The sequence below is a fragment of the Fomitiporia mediterranea genome, assembly GCF_000271605.1.
Source record: "Fomitiporia mediterranea MF3/22 unplaced genomic scaffold FOMMEscaffold_7, whole genome shotgun sequence".
Taxonomy (NCBI): Eukaryota; Fungi; Basidiomycota; class Agaricomycetes; order Hymenochaetales; family Hymenochaetaceae; genus Fomitiporia; species Fomitiporia mediterranea.
The window spans coordinates 131,651-149,630 of NW_006760392.1; the positions used below are offsets into that span (position 1 = coordinate 131,651).

General features: G+C 45.6%; 5 protein-coding genes across 5 annotated transcripts; 1 reads left to right on the forward strand and 4 right to left on the reverse strand.

Moving 5' to 3' along the window:
- Positions 1-1,402: 1,402 nt before the first annotated feature.
- Positions 1,403-3,356, reverse strand: FOMMEDRAFT_123850 (serine palmitoyltransferase). Its single transcript, XM_007267169.1, has 4 exons — positions 3,095-3,356; positions 2,763-3,036; positions 2,357-2,703; positions 1,403-2,270 (listed from the first exon to the last, which is right to left on the reverse strand). The coding sequence occupies exons 1-4, from the start codon at positions 3,329-3,331 to the stop codon at positions 1,503-1,505; spliced, it is 1,626 nt and encodes a 541-aa protein (XP_007267231.1). The 5' UTR covers positions 3,332-3,356; the 3' UTR covers positions 1,403-1,502.
- Positions 3,357-8,873: 5,517 nt separating this feature from the next.
- On the reverse strand, positions 8,874-10,247 carry FOMMEDRAFT_156945 (4-nitrophenylphosphatase; the record flags this gene model as incomplete). The annotated part of the gene is made up of 6 exons (XM_007267170.1): positions 8,874-8,977; positions 9,029-9,132; positions 9,236-9,543; positions 9,607-9,753; positions 9,860-9,951; positions 10,082-10,247. The coding sequence occupies 6 exons, from the start codon at positions 10,245-10,247 to the stop codon at positions 8,874-8,876; spliced, it is 921 nt and encodes a 306-aa protein (XP_007267232.1).
- Positions 10,248-10,414: 167 nt separating this feature from the next.
- FOMMEDRAFT_108781 (2-phosphoglycolate phosphatase) lies at positions 10,415-11,893 on the reverse strand (the record flags this gene model as incomplete). Its single annotated transcript, XM_007267171.1, has 6 exons — positions 10,415-10,751; positions 10,848-10,951; positions 11,006-11,316; positions 11,380-11,526; positions 11,580-11,671; positions 11,740-11,893. 6 exons carry the CDS (start codon positions 11,891-11,893, stop codon positions 10,639-10,641), a joined length of 921 nt encoding a protein of 306 aa, XP_007267233.1. The 3' UTR covers positions 10,415-10,638.
- Positions 11,894-12,021: 128 nt separating this feature from the next.
- On the forward strand, positions 12,022-14,881 carry FOMMEDRAFT_20588 (bifunctional 6-phosphofructo-2-kinase/fructose-2,6-bisphosphate 2-phosphatase). Its single transcript, XM_007267172.1, has 15 exons — positions 12,022-12,329; positions 12,389-12,504; positions 12,566-12,669; positions 12,727-12,747; positions 12,800-12,852; positions 12,906-13,048; positions 13,107-13,134; positions 13,182-13,542; positions 13,597-13,725; positions 13,778-13,906; positions 13,971-14,031; positions 14,092-14,183; positions 14,240-14,256; positions 14,326-14,433; positions 14,508-14,881. The coding sequence occupies exons 1-15, from the start codon at positions 12,262-12,264 to the stop codon at positions 14,620-14,622; spliced, it is 1,545 nt and encodes a 514-aa protein (XP_007267234.1). The 5' UTR covers positions 12,022-12,261; the 3' UTR covers positions 14,623-14,881.
- A 473-nt stretch (positions 14,882-15,354) lies between these two features.
- On the reverse strand, positions 15,355-17,575 carry FOMMEDRAFT_156948 (uncharacterized protein; the record flags this gene model as incomplete). Its single annotated transcript, XM_007267173.1, has 16 exons — positions 15,355-15,384; positions 15,444-15,498; positions 15,560-15,623; positions 15,685-15,703; positions 15,766-15,837; positions 15,899-15,994; positions 16,058-16,071; positions 16,131-16,155; positions 16,218-16,229; positions 16,313-16,342; positions 16,411-16,428; positions 16,497-16,555; positions 16,613-16,708; positions 16,759-16,875; positions 16,935-17,013; positions 17,066-17,575. 16 exons carry the CDS (start codon positions 17,573-17,575, stop codon positions 15,355-15,357), a joined length of 1,296 nt encoding a protein of 431 aa, XP_007267235.1.
- Positions 17,576-17,980: the final 405 nt, after the last annotated feature.

Genomic DNA, 17,980 nt, shown 5'->3' on the forward strand with positions numbered 1-17,980 from the left:
AGAGCCCATATATCAACTTTGTTTGTGTACTCGCCCTTGTATACTTCGGGCGCGTGATAACTTTCATCTCCTGCAAGTCCGTCAGCCTTACCATCATCCTTAGTTATGATTGCCCTAAAGGGTCCCTCATTAAATGAGTGCATAAACGAGGGACAAGTTTGCGAATCACCAGTCGAAGTCGCTCAAGACAAGAGTTTCACCTCCTTCAGCACTTGGCGAAGAACCGGAATTACTCCTCAAGGTTTTTAGCAAGCAGTTTTCTGGTCTGAAAGGTGATATCGAGGGATAGTTAGGTCGAGTACTAAGGACATTACTTAACGCTTACCTCAAGTCTCTATGTATGATATTGCGCGAGTGAAGGTAAATAAGGGCTTTCAAGACCTGCCTAATCTCTTTAATTAAAGTAATCCTTCCCTCTCTAAGATATGTTAGGCCGATACCTTAAATAGTATTTTGCCTTTTCTTCCTTGAACTGGCTCTTGTTCGGATACCTAAGATGGTCATCAAGAGATCCTCGATCCGCGAGCTCAAGCACCGTAATCCAAAAGTCATCATTATGGAAAACACCGATAAATTTAAGCTTGTAAACCGCGGCTTGTAAGACGTTTCTACTAAATATTAATGCAAAATGGAAAGGCGTACAATATGCGGATGATCGAGGCTACTCATGAGCGAGGCTTCATTTCTCACAACCCTCCCGTTGATGCGTCTTTGTGCATCATCCCTCGGTTTCCTTACTACTTTCACAGCAAACTCAATTTCTTCTCCGGATTCATCCCTGATATCAGGTCGCTTGACCGACTGCAAAGTAAGTTAGCCGATAAAGAACACGAAATGACATTGATGAGGGAGGCCAAGGCGTGGCGGAGCAAGAAATCGTAGTCAAGCAGAATGGAATGAAACTCAGGACGCACCCAGACTCTCGCGAAATTTCCTCGACCAAGCCTTCTCCAAGGCCACAACTGCGGAATAGAATCTCTCCATCTGGTATCCTGACTGCGGATATGATGGTCAAGAGGTTTGAGATTATCCAAATCTGGTTGCGGGTCGTAATCTTCTACTATGCGCACCATGACTGGGAGCAGACGATAATACGTAAGTCAGATAGACTTTGGGCCACTGTTGCAAATTACGGCAAGCCTTTATAGGTCTTTATGACGCAGAGGACGACCTATTCAACCAGCACCAAACGGGGATCTTTGCACATACGGCTAGCAACGATCAAAATACCACTACCTAAAGCAGTTCCAGGTTTGCGCCCAGTAATTTAGCCTCGATGTGGATGTTGCATAGTTCGGCGCACGGGAGCAGCAATTGCGCCACACGAGGAGGGGAATTATTTACAGACCACTCCGTCGACATAAGTTGAGCTGGAACGTATAAAGGAAAGGACTCTAAGTCGGATTAACCAAAAATAAATTTTACAATAGCTACTCCTTGAAATAACCAAAAACTCAACAACTAAAAGCACGTCTGGTCCAATCAGGAAATCCACCTTTTCTCTATCGTCTCTTACCCAAGACCTTCCCAATGACTCCCTTGACAATTCCCGCGGCTTTTTCACATTCTTTCTTCGTCAACGCACTCGTGACGGAAATTCTGATACTCGGCCTCGGCTCCACCAGCTCCTGTCCCCGAAGGTGTTTCGCACGGGTAAGCATCACACCCTGTACAAGACATTCCTCAACGATGGCTTGGAGGACACGCTCTTCTTCATGTGCGTTGAATTTGGGTGGATTGATGGGAAGAGGGGAGTTGGGATTGCTTTTCCCTGATCCGGCTGCCCCTGGATTATTAGTTGATGGGGAGAAGATGTCCACGGGCGGAGGGAGAAGTTGAGATGCGGAGGGAGGTTTGATTGTAATGTGTATCGTCGGACTGGCAGAATGACTTGTCAAAACAATCCCTTCAACTCTCTCTAATACCATCCTAATGACCCTGACGTTTTCCTGTAACGTCGCCATCACGCTTGGCGAATCTCGCAGAATTCCAATCCCTTCTGAGGCAGCAACAGCGAGAAGCGGAGGCATGGCAGCGGAGAAGACAAAGGATGTGCCATTGATCCGTTGGTGTTCCGTTATGATGCGCGAGGCGGCGCAGAAAGCTCCTGAGGAACAGAGGGACTTTGCGATTGAACCGATAATGATGTCGACGGAAGAAGCTGGTACATTGTACAGTTCTGTCAGGCCACGACCAGTTCGACCAACCGAGCCGAAAGAGAAAGATTCGTCAACGACAAGACGGAATTTGTACTTCTCTTTTAGTTCGATCTAAATGTCACGTATCGGTGGGAGAAAATCAACGACATGCTGAGTCAAGCATAATGAGTCGAAAACATAAATGTGATGACACGCACGACTTTGGGTAAATCAAGAAGAGCACCATCAAATTCAAAGATACCCTCCGTAACAATAAATCGCCTAGTGAGAGGTAATTTCTTCTTCCTCCTTTCCTTCTCAACGCCTTGCAAGACATCCTCGAGGCTTTTGAGGTCGTTATGATCATACCAACGGACCGTCGACCGAGAGATTTGCAAGCCCTTTTGAAGAGCAAAATTTATACCTCGGTCGGCGACAATGATATCGCCACGTTTGCAGAACGCTCCGATGACGGAGGCCGGTGTCGAAAAGTCCTGAGAGTAGAGAATGCAGTCTTCCGTTCCAAGAAAATCAGCTATGTCCCGTTCAAGTTGAGTGTGTACGTCTAGAAAAAGAAACGCGCTCAGAAAAAAATCAAGAGGTGTATTGCACGAAATTTCTTACCAAGAGAGCCATAAAATCCGGGCGGACTGCAGCTTCCTAAACCGTATTTACGCAGAGTCTCGATAGCGCGTTCTTTGATATGTTCGTTGCCAGCAAGGCCCGCAAAGTTAAAGCTCGCGAGGTTGATGACGGTTTTCCCTGTACTGAGGAGCCTGGGCTTGGGACCATTGGCACCCTGGATGACTGGAACGGCATCGAAGTCGCTCTGCTCGGTTGTATCGAGCGGAACAGCGAGAGGCTCCGGGTTCCACTCATCAACCAGCTCGTCGATTTCCTAATGAATGACAAGTCAGTTTTCACATATTAATTCGACATGCGATACCCGGGTCTACCTCTTCGGTGTACTTGACGAAATTTTTATCATTTCTAGTCCGGCTCTGGAGCAGGGTACGGATGGCGAAGAGGAAGAGAATAAGCTCAAGGACTGTGCGCCCAGGGTCGTTCTGGTGGGAGGACCTGACGTAGCGGGCGACTACTGCGGAGCCTGGGATCTTGAAGAAGGCATCCTCGAGAAGGGATAATGCGTAGGAGAGAAAGACAAGGACGGACTGGGATGGATCTGAGTCCATCGTCGTCGTTGTCGTCGACGTTGTTGACCAAGGGCGACACCAGACTGAGTTGCAGATCGCCGCTTGTAAGACGCGGTCCCGTGCTCGCTCTTGTCTGTTTTCGCTTTTTTACATGTCTATTGTATCTGCTTGGACTGCCCAAGTAGTCTATGTTGCAGGCTCTCTAAGGGAGGGGAAGGTCTCCTCAACACAACATCCGTGGCGAGCTGGTTGCCACAGCTGCTGTCTCTTGTTCTGTCTGCACAAGGCTCTATTCATCATATATCCATAATGTCTCTCCTTTTACTGCCTCAAAATGCGTGACAGGGATTTTTATAGCAAATGAAAGTACTGCAGAATCCGAAACCCAATGGTCGTTCCGGTTATTTCAGCGTACTGCGCTAGTATAAAATTTGCATGGCGTTTCGTGGCGAGGACTTTATCGAGCCAGATGTCTTCTAAGGCGTGTCGTATCTACTTTGCACCATACATGTGTGCGTCAGTCTGTGTCCTGTTGAACTAGCAACACACACCCTGCCATGGCCATCGACCATGGCACACACTCGCCTGAACGGAGGGATGGACACAAGTCTTCTCGCCAAGGAGATTGTACGCTGGAACATTTTGATTTGTCTCCTGTTCTGACACGTACTATATACTTTGTAGCTCGCGCACAAGATGGCCGTACCACATCGAGGGCTGACAAGACCGGTCGGAATGAGTCGGGTCAGTCTTCGAAAGGGAATGTGGAGAAAACACGGGGTAAGTTGGCTTAGATACTTGCTCCACTATGACAATTGCTCTCCGGATAACTGAATATCTACATCAAAGCAGGGGACGGTCAACATCATGAGAAGATAGGACTCAAGTCAATCTTGCACAAGGTAAAAGACAGGTTTAGTGGAGATGGTGAGGGCCATGGAGCGGTAGATCTTGATTCGGATATCCAAATACCAAGGAAATCTGAAGATAAGGTACAACGTGAAGAACCATCATCTAAGGAGAGTGGGATTTCTGGTGCCACTAAAAGGGTGAAATTTAAAATGCCAGGGAGTGAAGCGTGGAGAAAGGAGACAGAAACTAAGCAACCTTCCAAAGGAACGTCGAATACAAGACAGGATAGCAGAGACACGTCGAGGACGGGGCGAGAAGAATCATCCCGTAAGACTGGTGGAGGAGTTGAGGGTAGCCGCAAAACAAGCGTAGAGAGCTCTACTAGAAGTATTAAGATAAGTACAAAACACGAGGAGCACAACTCGGAAGAACGGCGGCGGAAGAAGGGCTCACCCTCGTCCGGCAATGCTACAGAACCTCGTTTGCGAGAAAGCATAGGCAGAGAAGCATCTGAAGGTAAGTGACAATTTTTTAATCGCACGGACTCGAGGTCAACGACGATTGTCCTGAATTTGGCTCTATTCACTTGTAGGGCACAGTGCAAATGGACGACGAGCAGAAGACAAGTCCCGCACAGTTGAGCCAAGTGAACGCGCCACAAACAGGACTCCAGATCAAAGCAGGCATTTAAAAGACAGGCTTCACGATATAACAAACAAGCTAAGAGGGAATACAGATCGGAGAAAATCATGGCATGAAAATGATAGCGGCGTAGAATTGGACAGTTCAGACTCAGAGTAACTATCTCAGCACCTTTTTACTGAGTATGTGACTCTAGAAACTGACAATGACCTTGTAGTTCAATGGAATCAGACCCGTCAGGAGAAGAAACGAAGCGACGCTTTAGTTTTACATTCCGACGTAGTAGAAGCAGAACTAGAAGATCACGCTCTCGCGTCCGAACCAGATCAAGAGACTCGCCTCCACGCGACGACATTGAATCCGACTCGGAGGAGGAAAAAACAAGACGCTTTAGCTTAACGTTTCGGCATAGTAAAAGCAGGAGTAGGGGAAGATCACACTCTCGCATCCGGACCAGGTCAAGAGACTCGCCTCCACGCAGCGATATCAAGCACAACTCGCCAAAGGAGAAAACAAGTCGCGTTAGTCTCACATTCCGACATAGCAAAAGCACGAGTCGGGGAAGATCTCGCTCTCGCATCCGAACCAGGTCAAGTGACTCACCTCCGCACAGCGACATTAAGCAGGACTCATCAGAGAACAAAACAAGTCGCGTTAATCTCACATTCCGACGCAGTAGAAGCACGAGTAGGGCGAGGCCACGCTCCCGCATCCGAACAAGGTCGAGAGACTCACCTCCACGCAGCGATATTAAGCACAACTCGCCAAAGGAGAAAACAAGTCGCGTTAGTCTCACATTCCGACATAGCAAAAGCACGAGTAGGGCGAGGCCACGCTCCCGCATCCGAACAAGGTCGAGAGACTCACCTCCACGCAGCGAAATCAAGCACGACCCGCCAAAGGACAAAACGAGTCGCGTTAGTCTCACATTCCGACGTAGTAAAAGCACGAGTAGGACGAGGAGGTCACGCACCCGCATCCGAACCAGGTCAAGAGATTCACCTCCACTCGACGACATTGAATCCGACTCGTCGGAGGACAAAACAAGTCGCGTTAGTTTCACATTCCGGCGCAGTACAAGCGCGAGTAGGACGAGGAGATCACGCACCCGCATCCGAACCAGGTCAAGAGATTCACCTCCACTCGACGACGTTGAATCCGACTCGTTGGAGGACAAAACAAGTCAAGTTAGTCTCACATTCCGACGCAGTAAGAGCACGAGTAGGACGGAGAGATCACGCACCCGCATCCGAACCAGGTCGAGAGACTCACCTCCACACAGCGACATCAAGCATGACGCTTCCCTACCAAGTAGTACACGTTCTTCCACCCGCATTCGGAAAGCACCATCAACACACTCATCTAAGACTCAGCAACCTTTTGTGATCGAAGTAGCTTGTACCATATGTGGTGATTGGATCAAGGTCAATCTGGGGACAGTATTTTGCTACGTGTGTGGCCTGCCATGGCCGAAGGGGAAGCCGCTCACGCCGCGTATGATAGCCAATATCAAAGAAACACTGCGAGATGAAGTATGTGAGAAGTGTGCCGCTGGGGATGAGCCACGGCACACGAATGAGCCACGGCATACGAATGAGCCACGGCAAACGGATCACGGAACACAGACTACTGACCGGAATAACGATAGGAAAGATAGAAAAAGTCGGGGAGACGAGAAAAGTCAAAGTGATGCACGAGGTGTTAAAGCTAATGAGGATGACGAAGATGGAGTTTGGCGAGACGGTCACTGGTGCAAGAAGTTGTACTTTTATAGAGACGAGCAAGACAAAGAACCCGTTCTATTCCCCAGCGATCCGAATCGACCTCCGGGAAGGAAGAAGGCATTGCTTGTGGGTTCTCTTTCTCTTGTTCTAATTGAGATATCAAAGAATACTGTTCTTTACGATGACTACGTGGTTCTTTTCAGATCGGCATCAACTATTCCGGGCAGAAGAATGAGTTAAGAGGGTGCAGGAATGACGTAAAAAACATGTACTTCTACTTGAGTGAGTGCAGCTGTTCCACTTCTTCCTGTTCTTTTTGCTCATTATTATATATTAAAATCCATTCCTTGAAAAAAATGAAGAGAACAATGGTTACAAAGACGAGAACATTGACATCCTACTCGACAAGGAACCCTTCCCAACTCCCTCTAGAAAGAATATCCTGAATCATATGACGAAGCTTGTCGAAGGTGTCAAGGAAGGCGATTCTCTGTTCTTTCATTGTAAGAATATTGCAACTCCAATCCTAATGCAATTTACTGAATTTCGTTTTCTTTTGCTACAAATCAGATTCGGGACATGGAGGCCAGACAGCTGACGAGCCTCCAAATGGGCCTTTAGAGATCATTAAAGGTCAGTCCATTCACTTGGCGAAAGGAATGTACTCATCTAGAGACGTCGTCAGAAACAATCACTGGGCATAAGGGGAAAGGCGACGAAGCCGATGGAAAAGACGAAGGTCCGTTCTTAACCTCATTCGCTTCCATTGCACCGAGTGTGCCAACCAACTGACTGACTTGTCAACCTCAAACGCGGTTTTCCAATAGGCATATATCCAGTGGATTATGAGACGAGCAAACCGAAGGGTATCTTGATCGATGATGTGAGTTAAACACCGATACTGTCAGCTCAGGACAAACTGACTGATATTTGGTGAAGATTCTACACGATAAATTGGTATGGCGTCCTCTATCAGAGCGAAATCTAAAAGATGTTAAATGCAATATATTTGTTCTTAGGCAAAGATACCTGACGGTGTACATCTTACTGTCAGTTGACTTCCACATCCCTTTAAGTGTATCAAATAAGACGCTGATCACGCTCTCGCATTTACATACGAATTATAGGCACTCTTTGACGTATGTTCCAAATCCCCCTTTTTATTAAATGTATAGACATTGACCATGGGTGTATCGCGATTGCAATCACCAGTCGTGTCATTCAGGTTCTGTCCTCGGTAAGACGACTTCTATTTTGTACTAGAATTGTACTGATATCTTCATTTCTGTCTCGAATGTAGATCTTCCTTACGCGGTATGTCTATCGAGCTATATCCATCTGACATGCCTCCTGAGCCTTCACCTTAAAATTTAAATTACAGCTCACGGACCGTGCCGTGGAAAAAGTCGCACCTCGGAAGCTTAGAGACCTCAAGTATCGCGGAAGAGTCGTAAGTAGTCCACCGTGCTCCGGTATAATCAAAATTGTAGTCCTTTATACCCTATCTCTCCGATTTTAACAGATCCTGTGGAGTGGATGCGAAGATACACAGACGAGTAAAGACACGAAGGTTCATGGGAAGGCAGTAGGCGCCATGAGTAGTGTAAGCTGTAGACGCCTCATTCTAAAACGACTTCTTTCTTACGGTTTATATGGATTTTTTCCCTACATAGGCATTCATTGCAGCGAACTGTAAGGACCATTTTTTAAACTCTCTATCGTTACATTAATGATTGATATGACCGATGTTCATAGGGAAACTTCTTCGAAATACCCAAGATGAAAAAACGCAAACCCGTCAAACGTCTCATAAGAGCACTCGAAAGACGGTCGAATACACCTACGAAGAATTACTAGACGAAGTCCGGTTCGTATTTCCTCTGCCTCGTCCAAATACTACCTCGGAAGCTCTCTAATCTACTTTTTGATCCCCTTACCTTTCCTACTTCATTGTAGAGAACTTCTGCGGCAGAAAAATCAAGTACCGCAGCTTTCCTCAACCAAGCCACTTGTGAGTCTTTTGTTTACGCCTTTGAAGAATATCGCTGGTAGGGATACTGAGTAATTCGATTTGTAGGACATTGAAGTAGACAGAGTGTATGTTTAGATTTGTTGTCGGACGAGTAGCTGGTAAAACACATGTATATGGAGCGGAATGATTTATCGTATTTTGTTATAAGTAACTGTTATTGCTATGTATTAGTGTCATTTGCATGTTAATAATAAGTTTCACGTAATTGCAAAGGATCACAGTCAGAATTACTTTATCCGACTGCAAAGTCTCCATTAGACGAAGTAAATAATAAACACATGACACGTCACTGCTCTAATATGCATAATAATGATATATTGCACCCAACACTTTATATCTTCGCGGCCTGTAGCAAATCACCAATGGACTGAGTAACAAAATCTGGTATCGCGCAAGGAGACGCCTGTGGAAGGAGGTCAGATTCTTTGTTGACGCCTAAACAAGAGATGTAAGAACACATGCACGATCCGACATTTGAAAATTTACCTGTAAGGACCAGAAGCGTGGCTAGTTCACATCGCTTTCCAAATAGGATGTCTGTACTGAGGCGGTCTCCGGCTATGATCGTTCGACTCGGATCAAACTCATGCCTGTGTATAGATAAACAAAAAGAATAAATAAGCAATACCGAAGACGCGAAAGAATAGGGTAGCTGGATAGTGGGCAAACCCAAACTGAATGACGAAAACTCACTTCGCCTTGATACAATCCAACATAACTAAACTTGGCTTCCCAACGCACACTGGATCCTTTCCCAGTGCATACCTCAACGGTGCACTGATTGCACCCCCAGCGGGCAAGAGGACTCCTCCTTCTGATGGGGCGGTTGGGTCTTCATTCGTCACAACGAATAGACACGATGGATCAGCATCGAGCTGAACAAACGCCGCGCTAAGCTTAGTGTAATTGATGGCGTAATCAAAGCCGCAGAGGATGGTGCCGATTGATGGGTCGGGACGTGGGGGTGTGGCGAGCGGCGAGAGGGAATTGTACTTCGGGTCCTGAACACGAGCTCACCAAGTGTAATTTTATGTTATACAAATAAATGGAAAAAGTCGACGCACCGTGCCACAGACGAAAGTGATACCCTCATTACGCAGTTCTTCTTCAAGGCCTTCCATTCCAATGAGGAAGACTTTCTTGTCCTTTGGAAACTTGACAACAGAGGATAGGTAAACAGCAGCAGCGTAAGCCGAACCAAATATCTCATCCTTTATCGCGCCAATCGTCAATATGCCCCATAGAGCAGAAGGTATGGCGGTAGGAACGCGAGCATCAGTATTTATCAATGCCACGGGCCATAGAATTTGTGCGTACAAGGTGAGCCTCAATACCAAGCTGATTGAACTTCTTCATGTAATTCGATCGCGAAGTGCTTGCATTGTTCGTAACGAAAATGATTTTCTTTTCTACAGCCCAAAGTCGATTTCACAGCATATATGCGCGTAAAAACAAGAAACTTCGTCAGAATCAGAACAGGATGTGGCGAGAGACTTGCAAAGTGAAATAAAGCTCCGGAAGAGAGTGAACACGACAGACTTTTAGCACGCAAAAGCTGAAGCACTTCCAGAGCACCATCGATAAGGGTCATTCCATGCCAGAGAACACCATCGCAGTCAAAGAGCCAAGTATCAAACTTTTCGAGCAATTCTGCGTAGTCTTTTTCTGAGGATAGCTGATGGGGCGGCTTGCGAGAGCAGGACATATATGACGGTTCTAAGGTTTGTATGGTTTGCAAGACTCGAAATGAGATAACAGGTAGCAATGGTTAAGAAAATCGAAGCAAGAATGAATAGCTTCGTGGCTTGCGTTTCAGTCGTTATCCAAGCGAGACCAAACAATCCAGCGAAGTCTGTTATAGTAATCAAGTAACAAACTGCCATATATGATATAGCGCGAGACCATGCACTGTTGCGGAGTCTACGAGTACAGCAAAGTCTACGTATTTCTACAAACAAAATGTATTAATCTAAAAATTTTAACACTCTGATAATACAAGCTCGTCTGTGTTTCTTCTAGGCTGCGTCGATCGTCAAGGAGATGTCCAGAATTGACTGGCCACATTCTCCGATATACAATGCATCCACGGATTCTTCTCATGCACTCAATACACTCTCAGCATGCATCAGGTCGCTGATAGAATTCGTTACGTAATCGGGAATTGCAGGAGGTGACGCCCCCGGTAATAGGTCGGTCTCTTTCGATATGCCTGACGCCGTTCAAGGTGCATTAGTATCCAGAATTGAGGCATTGAAAAGAATGGGGTTTCAGATATTAGATCAGCCTGAACGGATGAATGCACTACCTGTGAGGACAAGAAGAGTAGATACGCCACCCTGCTTCCCGAAGAGAATATCGGTGTTGAGACGATCGCCAACCATTATTGTTCGTTCAGGATCGAAGTCGTGTCTTTACAGCATTTAGAATAGCTATCATAACATACAACAGAGATTAAACACCTACTTCGCTTTGATACAATCAAGCATAATCTGCGACGGCTTTCCAAGGCTCAGAGGGTCTCTTCCAAGAGCGAAACGTAACGGTGCGTTAATCGCGCCCGCACCCGGAAGTAGCACGCCACCTTGTGCCGGGTACGTCGAGTCCTCGTTCGTAGCGAGGAATAAGCAAGACGGATCGGTGTTCAATTGAATGAATGCCTTGCTGAGCTTTGTGTAATTAATCGACATGTCTAGGCCGCAGAGTACGGCACCTATGGACGGATCCGGTACGTAGGACGTAGGAACGAATGGTTCAAGGGTGTTACTCTCAGCATCCTAGGGAGAAGATGCGAAAGGCAAATAAGGATGAGCAACAAGATAGGACTGACACCAACATACTGTTCCACCGACGTAAGCGACCCCTTCGTCTCGCAGCTCTTCTTCAAGACCACTCATTCCAATGACAAAGACCTTCTTGTCCCTCGGGAATTTAATCACTGTCGATAAATAGACTGCTGCAGCATACGCTGAGCCAAAGATCTCGTCCTATATTCATCTGTATATGAGCTCATAGTAATCTGACGGCGTGCGCATCATACAACATGAGCTTCGATACCGAGCTTGTCAAATTTCTTCTTGTAACTGGCACGCGAGTTTGTTGCGTTATTTGTCACAAATATGACACTTTTCTCTGCAATTTTCGATGACGATTAGAACCGGTGTGAGATGCCAACAAGTAAATAGGATGGACGGACAGACTTTTGGAACGTAAAAGCTGGAGAAACTCAAGGGCGCCTTCTATGAGAGTGTTGCCACGCCAGAGAACCCCATCACAGTCAAACAGCCATGTGTCGAACTTTTCCAGTAGCTTTGTGTATTCTTGTGGCGAACTAAGTCGAAGAGGGTTGCTCATGGTCGCGGATGATGATGACTGACACCTATTGCTGAGTCTGCTGACCAAACGAGGATGCGGGCCATTCCGGCCACTTGCGGTAACAATGCGGTTCCGGCGGTCAATTTCTGCTTCATCCCATCGGGCACCGTCGCCTCGCCTCGACCAGCTCTTCCATCCCTTTGCCACTCTCATTGCTTTAGAGGCAAAGCTTCCGAATCAAAGATTAGAAGTATAGAGCATGATACTTAGCACTAGTTACTGAACACATACGGCACCATTGTACAGCTGATAATCATCCTCTCGACCGTGTTTGCCAAGCGCAAGATTACAACACACTCTAGATCTACTCTGAAAACGCTGCTTGCTCCGCCTTTCTTCCAACGAAGATGTCTCCAACAGAGCTACGTCCGGAAGCTCCGGTACCTCAACCTTTCTTTAGCGCGGGGAATCCTATGTTCGTCTTCTGCAGTTTTATCCATCGCTGCTAAATATCTTAGATATATTCAACATTAGGCTAAAGCGATTCGATGAGACATCAGGAAGCAGCAGGAAGGCAACTCCAATACCAGCAGGGACTCCCGCTATGGCGCCAACCCCTCCGCATACAGTCGTAGGTATCGGGAACAAAGGTGCGGTTTATTTCCGATTGATTATATGCGTTGACATTATATTCGTTTTGGGGCGGACCAGTTGCAAAACCTGATTACTCAGAAGCAAAGATAGTGCTCGCAATGGTTGGCCTTCCAGCTCGTGGGAAGTCTTATCTGAGCAATAAGCTTATGCGATATCTGAAGGTATGTTTATGGGGCCTCTTGGGCTTGTAATGATACTGACTTTCTGGATCTGTCCAGTGGTTGGAATACAGCGTCAAAGTATCATAGTCAATGTTGAATATAGCCTTGCTTCCTAATGGTATTTTCTTAGGTATTCAATGTTGGTCAACTGCGGCGATCCCGTGCACGTCAAAAGGCATTACAGTAAGTAGCATTCCGTATTCAATTTGCACAGCATACCTATAGTATACTCGTAGAAGTGGGATTAAAGAGGACCACACTGCGAACTATTTCAGTCATGGAAACGAGCAGGCCACGAAGCTACGTGACTCGCTTGCAGAAGACAGCTTGGAGATGCTTATTCAGTGGCTTAAGGACGGTGGAAACGTCGGAATTCATGGTAAAACACACGTCTCTCTTCAAAAATTGCAATGCACGTATAAAGTGATGTAATGTAGATGCGACGAACAGCACAGTCAGTCGTCGGTAAGCATTTCCGACTTCCGGTGTATCGAAACTTATTTCTTCGCTAGGCAAAAAATCAGCGCGCGCGTCGCTCGCGAGCCAGGAATCAAAGTTATTTTCCTCGAATCTTTATGCACTGATCAGGCCATCATCGACGCAAATGTGGCATTGAAGGTTTCCTCAGGAGATCCTGACTATGCGCATATGTCGCGAGAAACTGCCAAGACGGACTTCCTCCGCCGCATAAGTGAATATGAGAAAGTTTACGAGACTATTAGCGACACGAAGGAGCCACGGCTTAGTTACCTGAAGATCACCAACGTTGGACGAGAAGTGTCTGTTTCGCATATTCATGGGTACCTTCAGAGCCGTATTGCATTTTATCTGATGAACTTGCACATCAAGCCGAGGAGTATATTCTTCACGCGGGTACGTTCATGGTGCTCTTCGACGTAGACTCGCCTAATATGCTATGATTTATAGCATGGCGAAAGTCAGTACAACATTGAAGGCAAGATTGGTGGCGACTCTCCGCTCTCGGAAAGGGGTATGCAATATGCAAGGGCCTTACCTGCGCTCATCACGGATAACATCGGAAATGCATCGCTTACCGTGAGCATCATATCGAATTTAACTGCTTCATCGACTGATTTGTATTATGCAGGTATGGACCTCGACACTGCAGAGAACAATCCAGACCGCACAACATCTAGAATATCCGAAGCTTACATGGAAGTCCCTCGACGAACTTGACGCGGGTGTATGCGATGGAATGACGTACGACGAGATCGAGGTTCTCGCGGCTTCGTTTCTTATCTGCATCTTGTGATATGACGTATCTAATCATGCAATTATAGGAGAAATACCCGGAAGACTTCGAAGCACGGGATGACGATAAATTTAACTATCGGTACCGAGGTGGATTGATTTCGCTAAACAATAAGTCTTGGACTCACTTTCATTGACGACTTACATCAGGAGGGGAATCATACCGAGACGTCGTCGTACGCCTTGAACCAGTCATCATGGAGCTCGAGCGACAAGAAAACATCCTCATTGTAGGACATCAGGTCTGTACATTAACGTACATGGCATGATCTTCTTCTTCTGATCAGTATACTTATAGGCGATCCTGCGTTGTTTGTGAGTGTCGGCCACGTTGTCTTCTTTTAGATAAACAACGTTGCCACCCGCTGACGTGACCTTTTCCAGATACGCCTATTTCCACGATTTACCGCAAGCCGACTTACCTTACATTAAGATTCCTCTACATACCGTCATCAAACTCACTCCCAAGGCGTATGGCTGCGACGAGGAACGGTGCGTTGTTCCATCACATGGCATTACAGATGATCGTAACGTAGTATGCGGACTGGCACATTTTACCTTGATAGTTATACTCTCCCGATCGGTGCAGTAGACACGCATCGTCCAAAGCCGCATGCAAACAAGCAGCTGGAGATACCAGCGCAAACTTCCGGACGCGAGTACTACGGTACAGAGAAGTAGGCGGGCTACATATGGACAGGAACTTGTTTGTCCAGAGTGATTGCCACACGTTCTACTTGGAAGACAGACTAGGCCTCAGTCTTCAGTTGCTTCACATTGTACACATTTATGTGGTTAATGAAATGATGTCGACTCTCCTCCTGAGCGAAGAGATAACCAAGGGAAAATAAAGATAGAATAGATTGTAGTTGTAGATCGGAAGATTGTTGCTTTACAGTCCGCTTGTCTGCTCTTAAATAATACTGTTCATATTGTTTCTAATGCGACATGAACAAGCTGTTCATCCAATCGAAACACATGTCAGACATAGTTAAGTCCGGGATTGCAGTTAACAATAGAAGTTACTTTAGAAAATTGTCAGGTCGTAAATGTGGCAACTCTCTGCGTTTGCTCTCGGACAATAAAGACTCAAGTTAGACAATCGTCCTGTTTGACTTTTCAAAACTCTCAAAATAGCAAAGGTTTCAAGACTGTTGCGATGAAAGATAGGATCCTGCGCCGTAATACTTTGAAAGTGGAAGAAGCATACTACTTTTAAAAAAAATATAATACACAAAAATAAGTGCCATATGACTGCAACAAAAAGAACTAACATATGCATATGAGCATGGTACAAGTAGCAATATGCATTTATCCTTCCGTTACCAATACAGCTCAAGACTTTCAATTGGAGAGACATGGACAAGATTCCTTGATAAATATTCTGAGGGACAAGAGTGAACTAAACCAAGGTTAGATATGGACAATCGCCTTATTCGGATCCTGAAAATATAAAGTTAGATACAGTTAGGAATACTTGTCTGGTTGTTAGTAGCACGTACAAAGTCTTGGAGAGTTGATAGCTGAGGAACTTGGTGATGCTTTCGCACCTTGTCCCTGTACCGAAATTTTCTGAGTGGTCACTTTCTACGAGAACTATTGAACAGCGCTGTCTCACCGTATAAACTGTAGTAACTCCGCATAAGTGTAATCGCCGGTCTTGGATGTATTGTGAAGATACCCTTCGCATTTAGAATGATGTTCAGTCAAGTGCAGTCCGGTTGTGCGGAACGTTAAACTTACGATTTGATTCGATAAATGCCTATTAAGAATTTTAGATATCAGTGTTCCAGTTAACTCTTGTATATTGAGTATTCCACTTACCCTGCTCATAACACCTCCGCTAGCTCTTGTCTCCTTGCTTGTGCCTTTATCATCACAGCCGCTCCACAGGATCTAGTCAAAGTAGTCAGACATGTGCCGAATAAGATATAATGTAATAATAGGCTTGGTTTACAATATTTGCTTTGTGTTTGCTACTCCTCTTTCTCTTTGTCTTGGCGGAGTAAATGTCAACGAATTCTCTGTCACGACTGTCTCGCCTTATCAGCGCCTAGATACACATGCGATTGTCTTAAATTCGCGCCTTTTAAGATAAGTAAAGAAATAATCTTACCTCGTAAGGTAGATCTGCATTCGTCGTGAAGTATGATGAATAAGATGGAAGAACTGGTCGTAGCATTACTTACCAAGGGCTGAACCAGAGTGACAAGACTGAGAAAATGACAATGTAATATTAATGATAAAAGTAATGAAAATAGGACGTGTATCCTCACGTCAAAGACAGCCTGTTACATTGCAATAAAGTCAGCCAATTTATCATTGCATTATTTATCATTGCATTTCGCCTCAAATAAAAGATTGTACTGACCGTCAAGTGGATCTTTTTGTTGACTGTAGCCTGACGAGAAACAATGTGGCGAATAGTGATCAGTGAACCATACGGTCTCGTAAACATCTGAAACCAACCAGAATCTCGTGCATTTCCTACAGCAACAGAAAGAAAGATGTCTTAGAATAGAACATTTTTATTGAAATGAAAGGGTTCCACTTACGTCATCTATTAAGAATTCCTTCCCTTCCGGTAGGACCTTGTAATCCACAGGAACAATACCTTGACGAGGATTGAATTGTCCATAGTACAGCGGCACATCTATTAAGAATTACTGACCTTCATCTTTTCCGTCCACTTCATCGTGCTTGCCCCTGTCAACGACTTGTTTACCATGTCCGGAGTCTGTTGAAGGAAATAGTTTAGATGCTGAGCCTAACCACAGTAATCAAGAAAATTCTTACAATGTATGAACAAATGGTCACCGTCCTTGGCATCTTCAACAAGTCTCTCCATGTACCTTTGTATATCCTCTTTCGTGGGATGTCTGTATCTGTTCCAGTCCTCCATAAGAATGTCAATCTTCTTGTAATGATGCTCATCTGAAGTTCAAAAGATAGTGTCAGCCACATTCATCTGAGTAGACAGCATTCAGGATTACTTAGGAATTTCTTCATATTTTCGATGTCGTCCTCTGTCTTCTCCAATTCCTTCTCCATACCTTTGTAACGGATACCAATCTATGCAAGGTGTAAGAACAATCATAATTATGTGGTAAAGAAAGGAACGTACAAGCAATGCTCTCTTGTTTCCTGATTCATCATCGTCGTCTAGATCTCTGTCCTTGTCGGCTTCGTCGGAGTATCCGGCGTGGTAGTCGCACAAGGCATATTCGTCTTTGTGGTAATCGGATTTTGCTAGCCTTCTCCTGATCTTATCCGTCATACGGTCATTGTACTTCTTGTCCATTGGCCATGGTAGTCCACACTCTTCACAGAATTCTTGTCGAGGTTCCGGTGTTGGTCGGATTGGCATTTGTGTCTTCGGATCGAAATAAACGATTTTGATCTTTTTGCCGCCATGTTCCTTGTCGCATTTCCGGCATTGAGCCTCTATCGCATCAGGTGGGGGCTGCTGTCCATCCGCATGATCATGGCCTCGCTTCTTTGTGTTTCTGTCCGAATCATGCTCCCTCTCGGAGTTATGGTTGTCACCTTTGCGAAGAACTTTATCTTTAAACCTGCCAAAAGTCGACTTAGACTGGCTGTCCTCGCGGTCGTGGCCATGATGTGTGGATGACATCGACGTTTATCAGATGAGTACTTTACCGGTGCGTGAGGGGTTAGGGTAAACTCGAACTGCAGCATGTGCAAAGTCCATAATGGCCTTATAGGAAGTGCGCCACAACCGTGTATGCAAAGCTCTGTCCATACGTTGAAGACTGGAAAACTCCGTGCTAGGCCCAGTGTAGGTAGAACGCTATTGATACAAAGCTCAGTTATTCCACAAGTTGCGCAGAATAGGTGGCATACGAAATTGTACGAATCTTGATATGCCTCCTTGACACGGGATATGTTATGTAACCACGATCGTCAAATAAGAATACTCTCGCCACTCGTCCTCTCGAGCAAAACATGGTTCATAGGCCACCCAAACCTGAAATACGGATGCTTGCAGTTTAAAACGGTATGTTTGTAGTGTAGAACT